General features: G+C 47.3%; 1 protein-coding gene across 1 annotated transcript; it reads right to left on the minus strand.

Moving 5' to 3' along the window:
- Positions 1-7338: 7338 nt before the first annotated feature.
- LOC121866877 (proline-rich protein 36-like) lies at positions 7339-19052 on the minus strand (the record flags this gene model as incomplete). The annotated part of the gene is given in 9 exon segments (XM_042366617.1): positions 7339-7764; positions 8017-8250; positions 8379-8642; positions 9240-9405; positions 9976-10102; positions 10500-10622; positions 11234-11419; positions 12623-12758; positions 18959-19052. Coding segments are annotated over 9 exon segments (1473 nt in total), but the record flags the coding sequence as incomplete, so codon positions are not given.

Consider the following 19052-nt stretch of genomic DNA (forward strand, 5'->3'; position numbering starts at 1 on the left):
AATTATTCTATCTTTGACACTGGGTATACCTAGTTCTTTCCTCATATTAAGTACTTTAGTGCTCATGGGACATCCTAGGATAATTCTGAGAGCTTTATTTTGCATTTTCTCGAGCTTGTCAACGCCTTTCCCGTCACGAATGACCAGGGCTGGTGCGTGGTAATCTATCAGAGATCTTATATAGCCTAGGTACATTGTTTTAACAATTCTAATATTAGCACCATAGTGCAGGCTGTACCCCGCTACACTTCTAAGAGGTCTCAGTCTGTCAGTACATTGGCGGGTTAGCTGTTGTATGGCAGGTAGGGTACAAGGGACGGAAACACCAAGATATTTAAAAGAAGAAACATAGTCAATAGTGTTGTTACCTATCTTGAACTTGGCGGGGCTGCGTTTGCGGTTACCAGCTTGTTTGTTGAACACCTTAGTTTTGTCAGTGGAGATAATAAGACCGAGGTGTTCACAGGTTGCGTATACATGGTTCAGGGTGGTTTGCATTTCACGATGAGTTTTAGTATGTATAAGAATATCATCAGCATAGCTGATTGAGATATTGCTGGGGTTGGCTGGTATTAAATTTAATAATGCATTCACAAGAACATTGAACAAAGTGGGGCTAAGTACTCCACCTTGAGGGGTACCAAGTTGCATATCTTTAACTTCACTTTTGTAACCCTGAAACAGTGCAGCAGCCCTTCTGTTGGTTAGGTAACCACTTATCCAGTGTAACAGCCTACCTCCTATATCCATTTTGGCTAGTTCGTACAATATCAGTTGCCTATTAGCAATATCAAATGCAGCTTTTAGGTCAAGAAATGTGGTGTATCTGTGCCTTTCATCACCATGCACAGTTAGGAATGTGGTGATGCAATTATGTACACCTTTACCATGGGTGAAGCCATTTATGTAAGGAGACATGTGTTCTCTGATTCTATATAAGAGTCTGCCAAGAACCATCCTCTCAAAGGTTTTACACAGGCAGCTGGTTAGTGATATGGGACGAAAGGCATCAGGCTGTCCTGGTTTCGGTATTGGTACAACAATACTGCTGGTCCATGATGTGGGTAGTTGGCCCTCGGCATGATTCATATTGTACAATACCAACAATGGATTGCCTGGCACGCGCCTTAGTAGTCTAATGATGTTGTAGGTGACTCCGTCCTCTCCAGGGGAAGTAGACCCACCCCTGGCGAGGGCGGCGTCAAGCTCCCACTCAGTATATGGAACATCACACTCATCGTGCTGTTTGCCCAGCATAAAGCTAATAAGATTACTTCTCTCTACAGACTTCGCATCAAGGAGTCCCCGAGTCCTAGCTGGTAACATGTCATAGCTCGACACATGAGCCCACTTTGTTATTAGCTCATTCGACTTTTGCAGAGGGTTTGGATGGGAGACGTGTCTACTGTTTTTACCTCTGATTATGTTTATGTCTTTCCAGGCTTTGCTGAGGGATGTGTGTTGGTTCAGACTGTTGACATATGTCTCCCATGCATTTTGTCTGAGTTCGTTTACACGTTCCCTGACAGCAGCAAGGGAAGCTTGATACAATTGTAACATTTGAGGTGTTCTAAATTGTCTGTAACCCTTACCCACCCTCCTGACCCTAGCCCTGAGTTTTTTCAGCTCAGGGTCATTATAGCACTGCTGTTGCCTGTTCCCATTATGCTGACCACGTTTTCTCCTTTTTTTGGTGGAGGCATTGTTGGTGAAGTATGCATAAGTCCTATCTATCAGATCATCATGGAAACTTTGGTAGTTGTCAGGCTTGTAGTCCTTGTACCAGTCATGGATGAAGTCTATGAACTAGCTTTCATGTTCTTGCTTGACTGTGATTCTACGTCTGTTGAGTTTACCACCAGTGGGGGTGTCATTGGCTACATGTATACTAGCTTGGATTGGGCTGTGGTCAGACATAAGATCAGTGACAACATCAGAGCTATGAGTTGTGTATGATAGATTAAAGCCAATACATTTGTCTAGACCCCGCCATAGATGTGTGTTGGTTCATTATTACCTATAATTTGAACATCTTCATATGCGCTGAGAAGTGAGATAAGTCTCCTACCATTGGTGTTAGTGGTGGAGTCACCTAATTTCTTGTGTCTAGTATTCAGGTCACCCATCAGGACAGTGGGCTCAGTGTGTAAAAAGTCTGGGAGATCTGTGTACTGAAGCTGATCTGAGGGAGCATAGGCGTTTAGCACGTTGAGTGTGGAGTTGCCCAGGTGGATAGTGATCCCATGGTACTGAAGGTTGGTAGTCTTTTTGGATACAAGAGGTACATGCGGGAGTGACTTCTTATCATACATCAAACATGTGTGAGTAGAACTAGGATCATAATACACATAATTGGGCAGACTGGGTGGGGGCTTACCATTAGGTGTGAGACACTCCTGCAGACACACAATATCGATGTCCTCAGTCACAACTTTGTGGTGTAGGTCAGGGTATCGTTTTCTTAGGGATGAGATGTTCCAACTCATCACCTTCACCGCTCTGTATCTTTGCCTGGTATTAACACTGGCCATTATGAAATGTATTTGGAACTTTGTCTGGTATTAACACTGGCCATTATGAAATGTATTTGGAAAGAAGCAAAAGGCACTGTATGATACTGTTCTTTTCTGCGCTGCCTGTCCCTTCGGCAGGCAGTAGGCCAGTTAACCTTTTGGAAACATTTCTGGAGCACGTACGGCTCAACAATTGTTGTATGTCATTGGCAGACAACAACACACTTTGGTTACACTCGACATCACCACCATTTTCTGTTTGTGCTTGTTCATCTTCACTGACCATGTCCACAGAGGCATCAGTAGAACTGTTACCAGTATCACTATTTTCCTCTGCGTGGACACTAGTTCCTGGTGGGTCTTGAGTTTCCACATCTGGTACTGACATCTGAATGTCTTCAGTTTGACTGTAATTTTTCCGTAGCTGCTGCACTGTGTTGGTGGTGTTTTTTTCCTTTAGTGTATCACAGAGGCTCCTAAACATTTCAGTTTGAGCTTGAGCTTGAGCTGTAAACTGAGCTTTGAGTTCTTTAATTTCATTTTTCAAATCATTGATCTCTTCACGATGTGCATGGAGTGTGTTGGCAGCTACCTGTTGAGTCGGTACGTCTGTGTTGCCCCATGCTGATCTTTCGATGACTGCTGGTGATGATCCTGGAGCTTTGGTGGGGAGGGCAGGCCAGGGGTTGGCCGTAGGGAGTACCCTAGCAGCATTAGTGTTTCTTGAGACCTGCCTGGGTGGCGGGTCTGGGCGCTGAAGGGGTGTAGGAGCTCTAGAACAGTTAGGGTGCCATACAGGAACTCCAACTGTTTTGCAGTTAATACACTTCTGTTGGATGACACCCCCTTGAGCAACTGTATCTCTGCAAACCTGTGTTGCATGTTGCCTTGAGCAGAGACCACACCACGGCTTAGTCGAGGGGCATAACCGGGCCACATGGCCCCAGTGCTGACAGTTGTAACACCTCCGGTTAGGGGGCTGATAAAGAGTTACCTTCAGAGTCCGATAGGCACCACGGACTCGAATGGTCTTGGGTGGGTCTTCAGAGCCAACCCAGTCTGCAATGACTGCATTCTTGCCCCTGAGTCGCTTCGTCCTTCTGATGTAGGGATGAGCTTCTAGTAGTGTAGGGGTCTGGTACTGGTCGAGCCCTATGATTATGATGGTTTTCTTGCTCCATGGTTGGGATGATTGTTCCATGGTTATTCCCCTTATGCTATTGGTGAGGAGATCCTGTATGACTGCTGGGTCGTTTCTAATCAGAACATGATCTTGTGTACCGACTCTGAACTGAAACTTAGCCTCTGGGTGTTTGTCTTCCGCATCGTTCAGCCAGAGATACTTGTCTTCAGGTGATGTACCTTCAGGGAAGTATAATCTTACTCTCATGGGGGGTTGTGGTTGTAGTTGATTGTCTCTAAGTCTTTCTGCCTTTTCGGCCTTCCGCTTGTTCCTGGACTGAACTAGTTGAAAGCCATCTTCTCCGTTGGTGTCAAGGTCAACACCACAGTCGCCTGGCTCACTCAGTGCATCAGGAGAGTTAAAGCGAGCAGCTGGGTCTCCAGTCAACTCAGACATGGTGGAGTTACAGGGCTCGACTTATATGCCTACGTCAGAGGGCCGAGGACTGCTTGGCACTCCTAGGAAGTCAGCGGTGGTTGGGAGGCGTAACCCTCTTAGAGGACAAAGGAGATTGGCATCTACTGTACAGCGTATTAGCGGTGTGAGGGGAGGCCATGAGCGGGCCTCCCGCGGAGGGAGTGTGGTGTCGGGGGGACTAAGGTAACAGGAGTTTTCTCAGTTTATAAACACTTTTGTTACACACTCATATTGTGGTTAATAACTACGGGGGGCGGGTCCGGTCGTTGCGTCTCTGTAACAAAGCGTGTTCGGCATTCGGGCCTTCGATGTTGAGTGGCAGGAATTGGACAGTGATTACATAAGAACATCAATATCGTCTTAGTGATGTGAAAGTGTACATCGATGTAGGATTTTTAATGCTAGACGCGATTGTATTTTTGAAAACTCAATTTCCACCGTGTTGGAGGTACAGCCCAGGTCAGGCCTAAAACCACAAAATCACTGCCATATGACAAAGCTTTTATTTTATTTTCATTTACGGAGTTGTGGTCACGGCTGTGATAAAGGCTAACCAGGGAGTGTAGTACTGTGATTTTAAGTAAATCAGTTCATAGTGCAATCAGTGATCGCGGAAGAGGTTGTAAATAACTTAAAGTAAATACAAACTAGCAAGCAAGCTGGTAAGGCACCGCTGCCAGCTGAAACCAAATCGTGTTATAGGTGCCACAGAGACTTTAAATTTTATTTTTGTCTGTGTGCTTTCTCATGGACTGAAACTGTGTCTACAATACACCATTCACAGGGAGATACAGTGTACACAGTGATAGCATAAGACAACTCTACAGGCAACAGGGAAGGTGGTTAAACCCAGAGGAGAGCAGCTAAGTACTGTTCTTTTTTTCCTTTCTTTCTTTTTTTAAATAGGTGTAGATCTATACACAGTCTGCATCCCCCACAACAACAACAACCATGAGTTTGATATGTGATTACTGCAGGGAGACGTCGGATTTGGAGGATACAGGCCTGACTAATGCAACGTTTAGGAAGATGCTAACTACCGTAAGGCATGAAGGCTGTTGCTGGTATTGCCCTGACTGCATAGTCAAGGTGAAAGAGGCGATTGCAAGCCATAAGGGAACGAGTTCCCTAAGGACAAAAATAGATGAAGCTGGAGCCCTGTTGGTTGCCAAACTAGAGCAAGTTGGGAAAGAGATCCTTGAGGAAGTAGCTGATAGAATGGAGGTGGTTGCTAAGAGGAGTTATGCTGAGGCATTAGCAGGGCCACGAGAGGGGGCGGAGAGTAATGCAGGATCAGAACAGGTTCTACAGCAGCTAGGGAAGTGTGTCGAAGATATGAAAATTAACTGACCTACTGTTAGGGGAGAGGAGGAACAACGGGAACGTCTCCAGCGCAGGAACAATGTAATAGTTTTTGGAGTCCCCGAGAGCCAGGCGGAGGGAACTGAGAGTAAGGTAACACACGATAAGATGCAGTTTCAAAATATTTGTACAGAGGTTCTGAAGATGCCATCAACCCCACAGGATGTGAGGAGGCTGGGACAAAAGCAGGGGGATAAGCCTCGCCCCCTCAGGATCACAATAATGAGCGAGGAGGAGAAATGGCTGGTTATTCGGCAGGCAAAAAACTAAGCAAGGAGCGAGGCATTTCGGGATGTATTCATTCACCCAGATCGCACGGTAATGCAGAGGGAACAGCACAAGAAGCTCCTGCAGGACTTGAAGCAGAAGAGGGAGGAGTCAAGGAGGAACGGGGACGGGTGTACATGGGTTATATTCAGGGAGAGGGTAGTAGAAGCAAGCTTGCCGACACAGGGCCAAGGGACAGCAGCGCACCCTCCACCCGCTCTACCCCACACCCGGTAGGTGGCACCAGCTCCGCCTAGTAGACAGGAGGAGACGAGCGCCGTGTAAACAATGAAATTTCTAACTACACCGTGCAAAATACAGTGTACTTAGCAAATGCTGCAGCTTCTGAAAATGGGGGGGGGGTTACTACTAAGTGCAGAGACGTTACCGAGAACACATTCTGGTTTGAATGTCATGTACACTAATACTGACACGTTTCTTGATAAGAGAGAGGAGTTTGAAACACTACTGAAAGCACACCAACCAGATATTTTAGGAGCTGTAGAACTGTTGTACAAGAACAGGATTATTGAACCAGAGGAATGTGAGTTCAGTCTTGCTGGATATGACTCATTTACGAACCTTTCTCAAGAAACTTACAAGAGGGGTGTGGTTTTTCGAATGGTCTGAAAAATGGCAGATGAAATTCAACGTCGACAAATGTAAAGTACTCAGTATAGGAGATGTAAACAGGGAAACCAGATACCAGATGAACAACGATGCCATAGAGAAATCCGACTGCGAGAGAGATTTAGGAGTAATGATAAGTAGGAACCTTAAGCCAAGTAAACAATGTGTTTTTGCTCGTAACAAGGCTAATAAAGCACGGGTCTTAAAGGATGTTAGTTACAAGACTAGCGAGGTCATCCTAAAACTGTATCTTGCTCTTGTGAGACCACACCTGGATTACGCAGTTCAGTTCTGGTCACCGTATTACAGAATGGATAAAGAATCCTTGGAAAGAATTCAGAGGAGAATGACAAGACTAATCCCGGGCATTAGGAACCTTGAGTATAGAGACAGGTTAAAGCATCTTAATTTGCACTCCTTTGAGAGACGTAGAGCGAGGGGCGACCTGATAGAGGTGTATAAGTGGAAGGCAGGGCTAAACAAAGGGGACATTACAAAGGTACTCAAATTATCCAACCAGGAGCGAACTCGTAACAATGGTTTTAAATTAGACAAATTTAGATTTAGGCGTGAAATAGGTAAACACTGGTTTGGAAACAGAGTAGTGGATGAATGGAACAAGTTACCAAATATCATCATTAACTCGAATACGCTGAATTGCTTCAAACATATGTTGGATGCTCATATGAGCAATAGGGGTTGGGTGTAAACGGGACTGCCCAGTATGGGCCAATAGGCCCGCTGCAGTTTTCTCCATTCTTATGTTCTTATGTTCTAATCTATGCTAGGCAAGACCTTACAGCCAGCCAGGCGAAGGTACAGGGAGAGGATGTTTTTGAAGAGTCCAAGTGGTGAAAAATTAAATTAAAGGGAGGGGACTTACTTATCGTCGGGTGTATCTACAGATCCCCAAACTGTGGCCCACTAAATCAAAGGAACTTAAGAGCACTGGGCCTGGGGGTAGCCTGGACTGCGATAGGACATCCCAGGCTCCACACTGCTACAGTGCAGCTCCCCAATCCTACAGTGCAGCTCCCCAATCCTACAGTGCAGCTCCCCAATCCTACAGTGCAGCTCCCCAATCCTCCAGTGCAGCTCCCCAATCCTACAGTGCAGCTCCCCACACCCACAGTAGAGCTCCCCACACCCACAGTACAGCTCCCCACTCCCACAGTACAGCTCCCGACTCCCATAGTAGAGCTCCCCATTCCCACAGTGCAGCTCCATACTCCCACAGTGCAGCTCCCCACTACCCACAATGCAGCTCCCCTCCCACGTCTTTGGGGTACATACCGGAGGTGACAGCAGAGGGCGGGGAGGCGGTGGGAGAGGAGGCGGATGGTGCCCTGGGTGATTCTGGTGTCTCCACAGGCGTCAACTGCCGCTCAAGACCTGCCGGAGATAACCTATCTTACTGACCAGTCTGTACTGTACTGTACTGTACTGTACTGTACTGTACTGTACTGAACTGTACTGTACTGTAAAGTAGTCTAGGCTAAACATGTATTATTGCAGGAGCAAGAGATAGTCTTTATACACAAGTGTTGTAATATAAGTATTGAGTTTATTTATATCTGCACCACAGAATACAAATGGCCAGGACCCACTGGGCCATGGACAGTAACAGTACGCCTGTCGACTCACAAGTTGCCTGGGGCGGCTGGCCAGGCCTAGAGGTAGCTGACAGCCGCTTGGCCAGGGCCGGCACAGGCGGGGAGGTGGAGCGTAACTCTGAGGCGGATCGAGGTGACGTCACCAGCTCCTCACTCCTCGAAGGTGTCATGGGCGGCAGGCGGCGAGGTGTGGGTGGCCGGGAGCAGGGTGACGGAGGCTGGCTGCTGCTTCTACCATCCAAGGACAAATCTGCTACTATTCGTCCTGTGAAGACATTTTCATAGAGATAGTTTATTGTGGTAAGACACTGCCAGAATGTTTGTGCCATGAACATTATAACACGCTCCACTATGGAAGCAGAAGAAACAGACAATTACTGGTATGAAAATTACCTTGTAGGGCCGGCTGAGAACCTGAGCTGCCGGGACGACTGCCGGGACGGCTGCCGGAGCCCAGACAGTTGGCTGCAGATAGACTCCTGGGAGAGGGTGGTCTTGAGAGAGGGCGTGAGGGAGGGTTGGGGAGCTCCGGAAGCATGGGCGTGGAGTCAGCACTCTGGAGGCGCTTAAGGACGGTGGGGATGGGCGGGCTGTTGGTGCGAGGCGCCGGGACACTGGTGTCTGGGGCGAACTCCGGCACGTCGAAAGTTGACTCACCTGCAGGAAGGTTTGTTTTACTTATTTGACCTTAACCCTTTCACTCCTGGATAGTTAAATCATCGTCCTCAAAGGGTTAAACTATTGTTATCAAAGGGTTAAACTATTGTTCTCAAAGGGTTAAATTATTGCTAGCAAAGAGTTAAATTATTGTTGGCAAAGGGTTAAACTATTGTTCTCAAAGGGTTAAACTATTGTTCTCAAAGGGTTAAACCACTGGTCTCACAGGGTTAAATTGTTGTTCACAAAGGGTTAAATTATTGTTCTCAAAGGGTTAAATTATTGTTCTCAAAGGGTTAAATTATTGTTCTCAAAGGGTTAAATTATTGTTCTCAGAGGGTTAAATTGCTGTTCTCAAAGGGTAAAACTACTGTTCTCAAAGGGTTAAATTATTGTTCCCAAAGGGTCAACTATTGTTCTCAAAAGGTTAAACCATCATCCTCAAAGGGTTAAATCACCACCCTCAAAGGGTTAAAATTTAAACACTTAGGATCATAAAATATAACAATAACACCGGGAGGGAGAATCAGTGGAATAAAATATATATTTGACCATAAGAAGAAGAAGAACTGACAGAGGCCAGTAAGCGACCCTCACCTGTGAGTTTCCGCATGAGGGCGGGCACAGGTGGGGAGGAGGATCGTGCTGGGGCTGGGGTGTACACTGTGGGCGTGGTCACCACCTGCACGTCGTCATCATCGTCGTCTGGTTCCTCCTCCCCCTGCATGCTCTTGTGGGTGGGTAAGGGAGGGGAGGGTGGTGGCTGCGACAACAATACCACAAACCATCATTATACACTACAGTACACACGAGTCAATTAACATTCAAAAGAAATATTTAAAATAAATGGTTATATGAAGTTTAAAAGCTACATTTCAAGAATTATTAAACAGCATTATTAATGCACATCAATGGCGCCGTGACTACAGACGCTCCAATTCATATGTGTCTTAGTCAATGCTCCCTGGAGATACTGTCGGTCACAACAATAACTCCATAACTGGTGCAGGGCGTAGACGAGTTATGGAACTGTACCATTCATAGAAACAACTATTTTCTGCGTTTTTCAACCGTTAAAAGCCATCATAACATCCAATAAGTCCTTCATAAAGCCTTGGGAAATAAAGGTCGCGAATGCAGAAGGATTTACAATGCATATGATACCAAGAAAATTTTTACAAAACCCCACATAAACAAACATACCAACGGACGGTGTGGATTTGGTGTGGGTAGGTAATGCAGTGTGGGTGTGATTTGGGTGGAGTGTGAATATGGCGTGGGTAGGTAGTGAACAGTAAACATGGTGTGGGCGGTGGACTGTGTTTGTAGTTACCTTGGGGGCAGGTTCGGGCGTGTAAGGGTAGTGGAGTGCCGGCGTGAGGGAAGGTTTGATGGTTGGCCACTGCCTGGAGGTGGCGGAGGTCCGGCTGCTGCGTCTTCTGTCTCGGGGCGATGGTGACCTGGAGAAGAGATAACACAGTAAATATTGTGGCGAAAGAAAGAAGGAAAGAAAGAAAGAAAGAAAGAAAGAAAGAAAGGAAGGAAGGAAGAAAGGAAGGAAGGAAAAAAAAAGAGAGAGAGAGAGAGAGAGAGCAAATCCACACCAATTGTGAATCTATGCTTAATAGAAACACCAAGCCGCTGAACTAGAAAAACAATATCAACCTTCTGACATAATTAGGAAGGCAGACAGACAGACAGGTGGAAGGAATGATAGACTGAAGATATTGTAATAAATAAGACGATAGACAGGTGAGTAGGCCAGGTGTGATGGACAAGTAAACAGGACAGGTGTGATGGACAGGTGAACAGGACAGGTGTGATGGACAGGTGTGATGGACAGGTAAACAAGACTACCTTGAGATATCAGATGACAGAGACTCCTGGCGGGACTTATCCCAGGTCTTGCGGCGTCGACGTTGGGGTTGTGGCTGATCACTCTCCTCGGTGCCCGTGTCCCGCTCACACCGACTCAGTGATCTGTAACACACACAGCCCGTCACTCACTCTCACATCACTCACAACACAAGATTTCCAGAAACTTTGAATCAGTAACTGGTATTTGGCAAATACAAGACTCGCTTTATTTTCGCTTTTATTTTTACGAGGTGAAATGAAATTTTGTGAAATAGAAACAAATTAATTAATAAATGCTAAAGTATTTTTTCACAACAATAATGTAAGAACAAATCATGTAGTTAAAAATTTTAGTATATTTCGAAAGGAAAATTATGAGGCGCTCTACAAGACAAGGATGAACCCGCCAAAGCAACATTGTGAGATATTGGGGTTCAGATGTTCTTATGGTCTCAAAAGCCTTGTGTACAAGGCGGATTTTCGAATTGATAGGGGCGAGCCCACCACATGATGTCAGTCTAGTATTATGGAGCAATATGACTGAGCTGTCTGGAGACCTAAAATAAATTTTTGACCCATGGCGGCCTCGCCCTTGTCATACAAGATTATCACTCGGGAACATTCAGGAATGTGAAGCCCTCTACTTAACGGATTACACAGAGAGAAAAGTCCGTTATATGGAGGGTTCACTGCAGATCTGAGGTTAAATTGTAGGTCAATGAGATGAACCTGACCTGGCAGCCCGCCGCCTGAGCCTCCTGCTGGAGTACGGATCCTTCTCTGACTGCTTCCTGTAGGGTCTGTCACTGTGGTTATGGCCCCAGGGTGGGCGGGCGTCGCTGCTGTGGCCACTGTCACGAGGCAGGGACGCCGTGTTCCTCCTACTACCTCGCCTACGGGACTCACGTCGTGGACTGCTCCTGAAGGAAACAGACAGCGTGTTCGACTGAGGCTCCGCCAGGGGCAGAAAGCCTCTATATTTTATTTATAATATAAGCCTCCTTATCAGCAGCAGATGTATCCTCTTACACCTGGCAGGTGGAGGGTCATCACACTGGGGGCCACAAACATCTGTCAGGTGGAGGGTCATCACACTGGGTGCCACACTCACTTGTCAGAGGATGGTCATCACACTGGGGGCCACAATCATCTGTCAGGTGGGAGGGTCATCACACTGGGGCCACACTTACCTGTCAGGTGGATGGTCATCACACTGGTGCCACACTCACTTGTTGGGAGGAGGGTCATCAAGACTGGGGCCACAATCATCTGTCAGGTGGAGGGTCATCAAGCACTGGGGGCCACACTTACCTGTCAGGTGGAGGGTCATCACACTGTGCTGCACCCCACCTGTCAGGTGAAGGGTCATCACACTTTGGGGCTACACCCCTCACCAGTCAGGTGGAGGGTCACCACTGGGGCCACACTCACCTGTCAGGTGGAGGGACATCACACTGGGGGGCCACACTTACCTGTCAGGTGGATGGTCATCTCAGTGGGTGCGAGACACTCACTTCTGTCAGTGGAGCCCACCACTGGGGCCAAGCACCTCACCTGTCAGGTGGAGGGTCACTGCAGTGGGTGCGACACTCACTTGTCAGGTGGGATGGTCATCACACTGGGGCTACACTTACATGTCAGTGGATGGTCATCACACTGGGGGGTTGCCACCAGCCCATGTGGAGGCTCACTGCCTGGGGGCCACACTCACCTGCTGGGTGGAGGGTCATCACACTGGGGGCCACACTTACATGTCAAGTGGATGGTCATCACACTGGGGGCTTGGCACTCACCTGTCAGGTGGAGGGTCATCACACTGGGGGGCCACACTCACCTGTCAGGTGGAGGGTCATCACACCAAGAACACTTCAATGTGAGGTCATCACACTGGGGCCACTCACTGGCTGTGGAGGAGTCACACTGGGGGCCACACTCACCTGTCAGGTGGAGGGTCATCACACTGCCACCCACCAGTCAGGTGGAGGGTCACAGTGGGTGCCACCCACCAGTCAATTGGAGGGTCATCACACTGGGGGCACACTCACCTGTCAGAGGAGGGTCATCACACTATGGGCCACAGTCACCTGTCAGGTGGAGGGTCATCACACTGGGGGCACACTCACCTGTCAGGTGGAGGGTCATCACACTGGGTGCCACACTCTCGGGAAGGAGGGCCACGGTACTTGGTAGGGGTGATGATGCGGTTGGTGATGTAGTCACCCGGGTAGTCGTACTGAGGCCCAGCAGACAATCGCTGACCTGGTGAGTGATGGAACAGCCGTGAGTGACAGAACAGCCGTGAGTGACAGAACAGCCGTAAACAACAATTACGTCGAGGAAAACAGATACAGTGAAACCTCTATTTAACGGGCTATATGCGAGAGAATAGTCCGTTATATCGAGGGTTGGTTAGATTTGGAACTTCCATCTAGCGAACTATATAGAAATGAAAGTACGTGATATTGAAGTTCCATAAGATGTGAAACCTCCATCTAACGGATTATATATTTTACGGGGTATAGCCCACCTGGGCACAGGTCATCGACCCACAACGGGGCCTAGGGGGCGAAAAAAATATGAGAAAAACAATTAAAAAAATAATAGAAAAAAATATTATATTAATCTACACCTCGAAGATGCCGGAAAACCAGCTTTTTGAAGTGAGACATTGTATGGGTGTGGTAACACAGAAGAAGGCAGAACGTTCCACAATTTGGCTGTGTGAGGAAAAAAGGATGTTGTATATGGAGAGAGAAGTCCGTTATATGGAGGTTTTACTGTAGTCTTACTGTTATCTGATGAACAGTCTCTTTACTCTGACCTTGGCTGTTAGGTTAGGTTAGGTTATACGTTACTCATCTTTTTATTAGCATTAACAAAACAATAAATAATTCCCTGATATATCTTACAAGTGTGGGGAGTAGTGTAGACAGGTGTGTGGAGGAGCGTGGGAAGGTGTGGCAGGTGCGCGGAGGAGTGTGACAGGTGTGTGGTGGAGTGTGGCAGGTGTGTGGAGGAGTGTGGACAGGTGTGCGGTGGAGTGTGGACAGGTGTGTGGAAGAGTGTGGACAGGTGTGTGGTGGAGTGTGACAGGTGTGTGGTGGAGTGTGACAGGTGTGTGGTGGAGTGTGGACAGGTGTGTGGAAGAGTGTGACAGGTGTGTGGTGGAGTGTGACAGGTGTGTGGTGGAGTAAGCAGGTGTGTGTGGAGGTGCCAGGTGCGAGACATTCTTATGGTTGAATACTGTAGCCAGGTGTGTAGAGGGGTGATGGAGGGGGGAGGGAGGGGTGATGGAGGAGTGATGGAGGGGTGATGGAGGTGTAGTGAGGGGTTGTCAGGCCACAGCTTACATCTCAGAAACTCCAGTCTGACCGGACATTAGCCGAGGGCAAAAGTATAGGGTAACTCTGCGGTTGACCAAGGATGGTAAATCAGCCTAGCTCCCCTCCCATGTGACATGTGGCCCCAACAAAACATGTAAGAAGGCACCAGCTGACCCTCTTCCGATATACAATAACCTACTCTCTGAACAAAGGCCGGACCTGACCTCACAATTAGCCAGGTCACTTGTAACCCTTGGAGCCCAACTCAAGGCCTCTCGTGTTACACGGCCCCACCTGACGACTTCTCCTTACATCTCAGAAACTCCAGTCTGACACGACGTTTGGGAAGTCAAGTGTAGGGGAACTCTCACGGTTGCTCTCCCAATATACACATGGCCCCACCTGATGACTTTCCCAGATAGTTCTGAAAAAGTCCAGGCCTGACCGCACATTTGCGGGGTCAAATGTAAGGAGACCCTTCGCCGCCCCCCAGGCCAGCTGAACCTGACGGCTCGCTTCCCAATATATAGGACGTCCTGGTCCTCCCTCCAGGATTCGCAGAGAAGTAGTTGTCTTGTAACAAGGTGGCCAGCTACGACACCACTAGTGCTGCTCCAGCGAAGTCAGGGCCGGAGGCAAGCCGCCTCCGGTCAGGACCGAGACTTCCCTCCGGTGTCCCAGCTAAGCAGGCGCCCTCCCGACACCAGTGTTCCAGCTCAGCAGTCTCCCTGCTAGGCCTCCCCTAGGTCACGTGAGTGTTTGTCAGAGCTTTCCGTGGGATGAGTTACTTACGTGGGAAGTGTATTCATTTCATGTTCGTGTCCGAGAATCAGAGTGTCTAGTAACGTAATATGATGTCCTAGTAACGTAAATATAATGTCCTAGTAACTTCAATAGAAGGTGTTATTAATGTGTCCATGTCATGTCGTTAATTAATAAAGAGTTGTAACGAAGCAGTGTTTAAGAAGTCGCCTTTAAGAACGTAATAGATGTGTATTGATGTATAAAGATACGATAAGTGTACTGACAGTGTAAATAACTATCACGGCCACGCTACCAAAGTCTTCCTCTCTTTATACTCTTATACTATCAATATTCTACTCTATCTCTATATCTTCTACTCTTAAAAGTTCGTAACATTACAATGGCGGCAGCGCCTTAACGTAATACCTGACGCTCTTTACTTTAGGGCAGTTCAGTACAGTGATAGTTAGAATCTTTTTGAAGTAACTGCAACTATCTTGACGAAGCAGGCAGTACAAGGGTGGCGTATTCGTTGACATTATATAGGTGACAGCGAACTATATGTAATTCACGCTCTCCTTGTCTCTTGTTATAGGTGACAGCGAACTATATATGTAATTCACGCCTCCCTCGCTTAGTTATTATAATGGTAGCAGCGAACTTAACGTAAACTCACGCCTTCCCTCGGTTAGCCATAACACCTGGCTCGTTTCATCCTTCATTTGTTTCAGTCTAAGTTTGTCTACAATTGTGTAATAAGTAATTCCCGTGTCGTAGCGTGAAAAGTGGCCTAGTGTGTCACCGCTACAGCTCAAGTAAATGTCTCTCGTCGTGGTATGCGCGAATTTTTTTTTTCTAGAAATATGTTCAGTGCTTAACGTGATTTCTCAGTGTCCCCCGCGATCTGTGACATTCTCAGTAGCCCAAGAGTAGTTTGATTGTTGGTCAGTGTTGAACGTAGAAATTGTTTCAGTTATGAAAGCGGTGTCTGTACTAACTGTTATAACTTAACATGTCTTTTAACCTACATCCTCCTCCCTGTCCTAACCCTCACCTCACCCTCCGTACCCATCCGTTCCCGCCTCGCTCCGCCCTGCCCTGCCCTACCCCGCTCCGCCCCGCCCCGCCCCGCCCCGCCCCGCCCCGCAAAGCCCCGGCCTGGCCCGATCAACCACGCCCCGGCTCCCCCCACCTCACCCGCCACGCCTCGCCCCACCCCGCCCCGCCCCGCGCCGCGCCGGCCTGGCCAGCCGCGCTCCGCAGCCGTGCCCCGCCTCGCCTCCCCTAGGTCGCTGTGACCACCAATCCCCATATGTTTTGTCCCGTGAGTTATGCTTTGAAATCGGTGGTTAGTGTTACTTAATATTGCGATAATTACAGAGCTTCACTCAGTGTGTTTTTATGCTAGTATGATTTGTAATGTTCTCTTTGACGCGTAGTGATAAATAATATTCAATGTAATGAGCAGAGCTTCACTCCCCGACCCAGCCTAATGAGAAAATTGTCGTGACGGAAATAATAGCTACCAAACATTGACGTAACTTATAAAGTAAATATTTGTTTCTTTTTGCGAATGCACTTCCAACTAATCCATCATCCCTTTAGGATTGTTTCTGTCAAATATCACACACAGTACCGCCCCATGGCTAGCCGGAATCCGTCCACAGCACATATACGAAGAGAAGAAGCAGCGTGAGGAATGCAGCACCACACCCGCCACACACCACCCCACTTCTTTCAAGTCCTACCTGGTCTAGGATTAAGAAGAGTTTATATTTTTCTACTAGGAAGTTAAGGAGTGTGGAATGAAGTGCCACACAACGAACCCTGGTGAGCCCAGCCAGGGAGGGATTCACCACTGTGGAAGGTGTAAGACAGGACGGTCTTTGGTCTCGCCGACACTCACGTACGGAGGGCGAGGCCTGGTCCGCGGAACCTGCCTTACGAGTTATCTAAGGAGACGACAGCCCAAACAGTGGACCGGCTTTCATCCTGGCCGGAGAGGGCCGCCGGCAGATGAACAGAAAATCGTCTGGAATATGTTGAAAACGAAGATGTATAAAGAAATACAGATGGAGCAGAAAAATTCATCTGGAATATGACGGAAAACGAAGATGTATAAAGAAACGCAGATGAGCAGAAAAATCGTCTGGAATATGAAAATGAAGATGTATAAAGAAACGCAGATGAACAGAAAATTCATCTGGAATATGAAAATGCTCTAAACGTAGAGGAAGCGCAGGTGAACAGAAAAATCATCTGGAATATTATAGAAACCAGGAGGAAGTGAGAAGAAGTCAGATGTGGTGACACGACCTACAAAGTGCGGTATTGAAGAAGGAAAAACGTGCTATGTGAAGACAGAAGAGACGCTGTGCTGACATCAGAAGAAAGTCGACGATGACAAGGTGGATAATCAAAAGGACCAATCGACTACCGTTGTTGTGCTGCCAGCATTCCTTATTTTCAGATACCAGCTGGATGGAGGACTTGAGCCATGCTGGACCCAACAAATGTACTGATGTTGTTGATGTTGCTGATGTGTAATAAAAAGATATAACACCCTAACATGTTAAGCAGGAGCATTTTGTATGAAGTATTTCATTCTCTGATTTTTGTTAACATGTACTACAAAGAATGTTGTTTAAAAAAAAGATTAGTCACTTTGTCTATGAGTTCATTTGATCAATGTTTTGTATTACCAAACACAATGTTGTAGCCATTTACTGACTGAGATGAATTATTATTTTGACACGGCCTGGTTAGGCAATGTAACACCTGTTTTTGTTTGTAGAATGTGATTTGCAAGTTTGCCTCGGACACTATGCTAGATATGAAGGATCTTTAGATCACTCTATGTTCAATTACTGTGTATGTATTTTATTTTTTTTCTCCTGTCATAGAAGCTTTAATCTTGGCGGGAGGTATAATAAGCTTTGTCAGATCAAACTATGCCAGTAGAAAAACATACATCTCTAGGGTTATTATTTGTAAAATGTAAGGATGCATTATCGCCTGAGGGACTATATTAGATACTGCACATGATGTTACTGTCTACTTTAAATGTATCATCAGTTCTCTGAGCATGAAAGCTTTGGTCTTGGCGGGAGGTGTAGTGAGGGGTTGTCAGACCACAGCTTACATCTCAGAAACTCCAGTCTGACCGGACATTAGCCGAGGGCAAAAGTATAGGGTAACTCTGCGGTTGACCAAGGATTGTAAATCAACTAGCTCCCCTCCCATGTGACATGTGGCCCCAACAAAACATGTAAGAAGGCACCAGCTGACCCTCTTCCGATATACAATAACCTACTCTCTGAACAAAGGCCGGACCTGACCTCACAATTAGCCAGGTCACTTGTAACCCCTGGAGCCCAACTCAAGGGGCCACAAACCAACCAGGGCCTCTCGTGTTACACGGCCCCACCTGACGACTTCTCCTTACATCTCAGAAACTCCAGTCTGACACGACGTTTGGGAAGTCAAGTGTAGGGGAACTCTCACGGTTGCTCTCCCAATATACACATGGCCCCACCTGATGACTTTCCCAGATAGTTCTGAAAAAGTCCAGGCCTGACCGCACATTTGCGGGGTCAAAATGTAAGGAGACCCTTCGCCGCCACCCCAGGCCAGCTGAACCTGACGGCTCGCTTCCCAATATATAGGACGTCCTGGTCCTCCCTCCAGGATTCGCAGAGAAGTAGTTGTCTTGTAACAAGGTGGCCAGCTACGACACCACCAGTGCTGCTCCAGCGAAGTCAGGGCCGGAGGCAAGCCGCCTCCGGTCAGGACCGAGACTTCCCTCCGGTGTCCCAGCTAAGCAGGCGCCCTCCCGACACCAGTGGTCCCGCTAAGCAGACTACCTGCTAGGCCTCCCCTAGGTCACGTGAGTGTTTGTCAGAGCTTTCCATGGGATGAGTTACTTACGTGGGAAGTGTATTCATTTCATGTTCGTGTCCGAGAATCAGAGTGTCTAGTAACGTAATATGATGTCCTAGTAACGTAAACATAATGTCCTAGTAACTTCAATAGAAGGTGTTATTAATGTGTCCATGTCATGTCGTTAATTAATAAAGAGTTGTAACGAAGCAGTGTTTGAGAAGTCGCCCTTAAGACGTAATAGAAGTGTATTGACGTATAAGATACGATAAGTGTACTGACAGTGTAAATAACTATCACGGCCACGCTACCAAAGTCCTCCTCTCTTTATACTCTTATACTATCAATATTCTACCTATATGTAATCTTCTTCTTGTGAGTTTTGTCTCATTACAGAGAGGAGTGATGGAGGGGTGATGGAGGAGTGATGGAGGGGTGATGGAGGAGTTATGGAGGGGGAGGGATGGGTGATGGAGGAGTGATGGAGGAGTGGGGGGAGGGGAGAGAACGCACCTGAAGAAGTATGAAGAAGGGTCAAGAGTGTACCTCGGTCCAGCAGGCCAGACGACGCCAGCAGCACCTCCGGCGTGATACCCAAACTACGCAG

Source organism: Homarus americanus, unplaced genomic scaffold (assembly GCF_018991925.1).
Source record: "Homarus americanus isolate GMGI-L3 unplaced genomic scaffold, GMGI_Hamer_2.0 scaffold26536, whole genome shotgun sequence".
Taxonomy (NCBI): Eukaryota; Metazoa; Arthropoda; class Malacostraca; order Decapoda; family Nephropidae; genus Homarus; species Homarus americanus.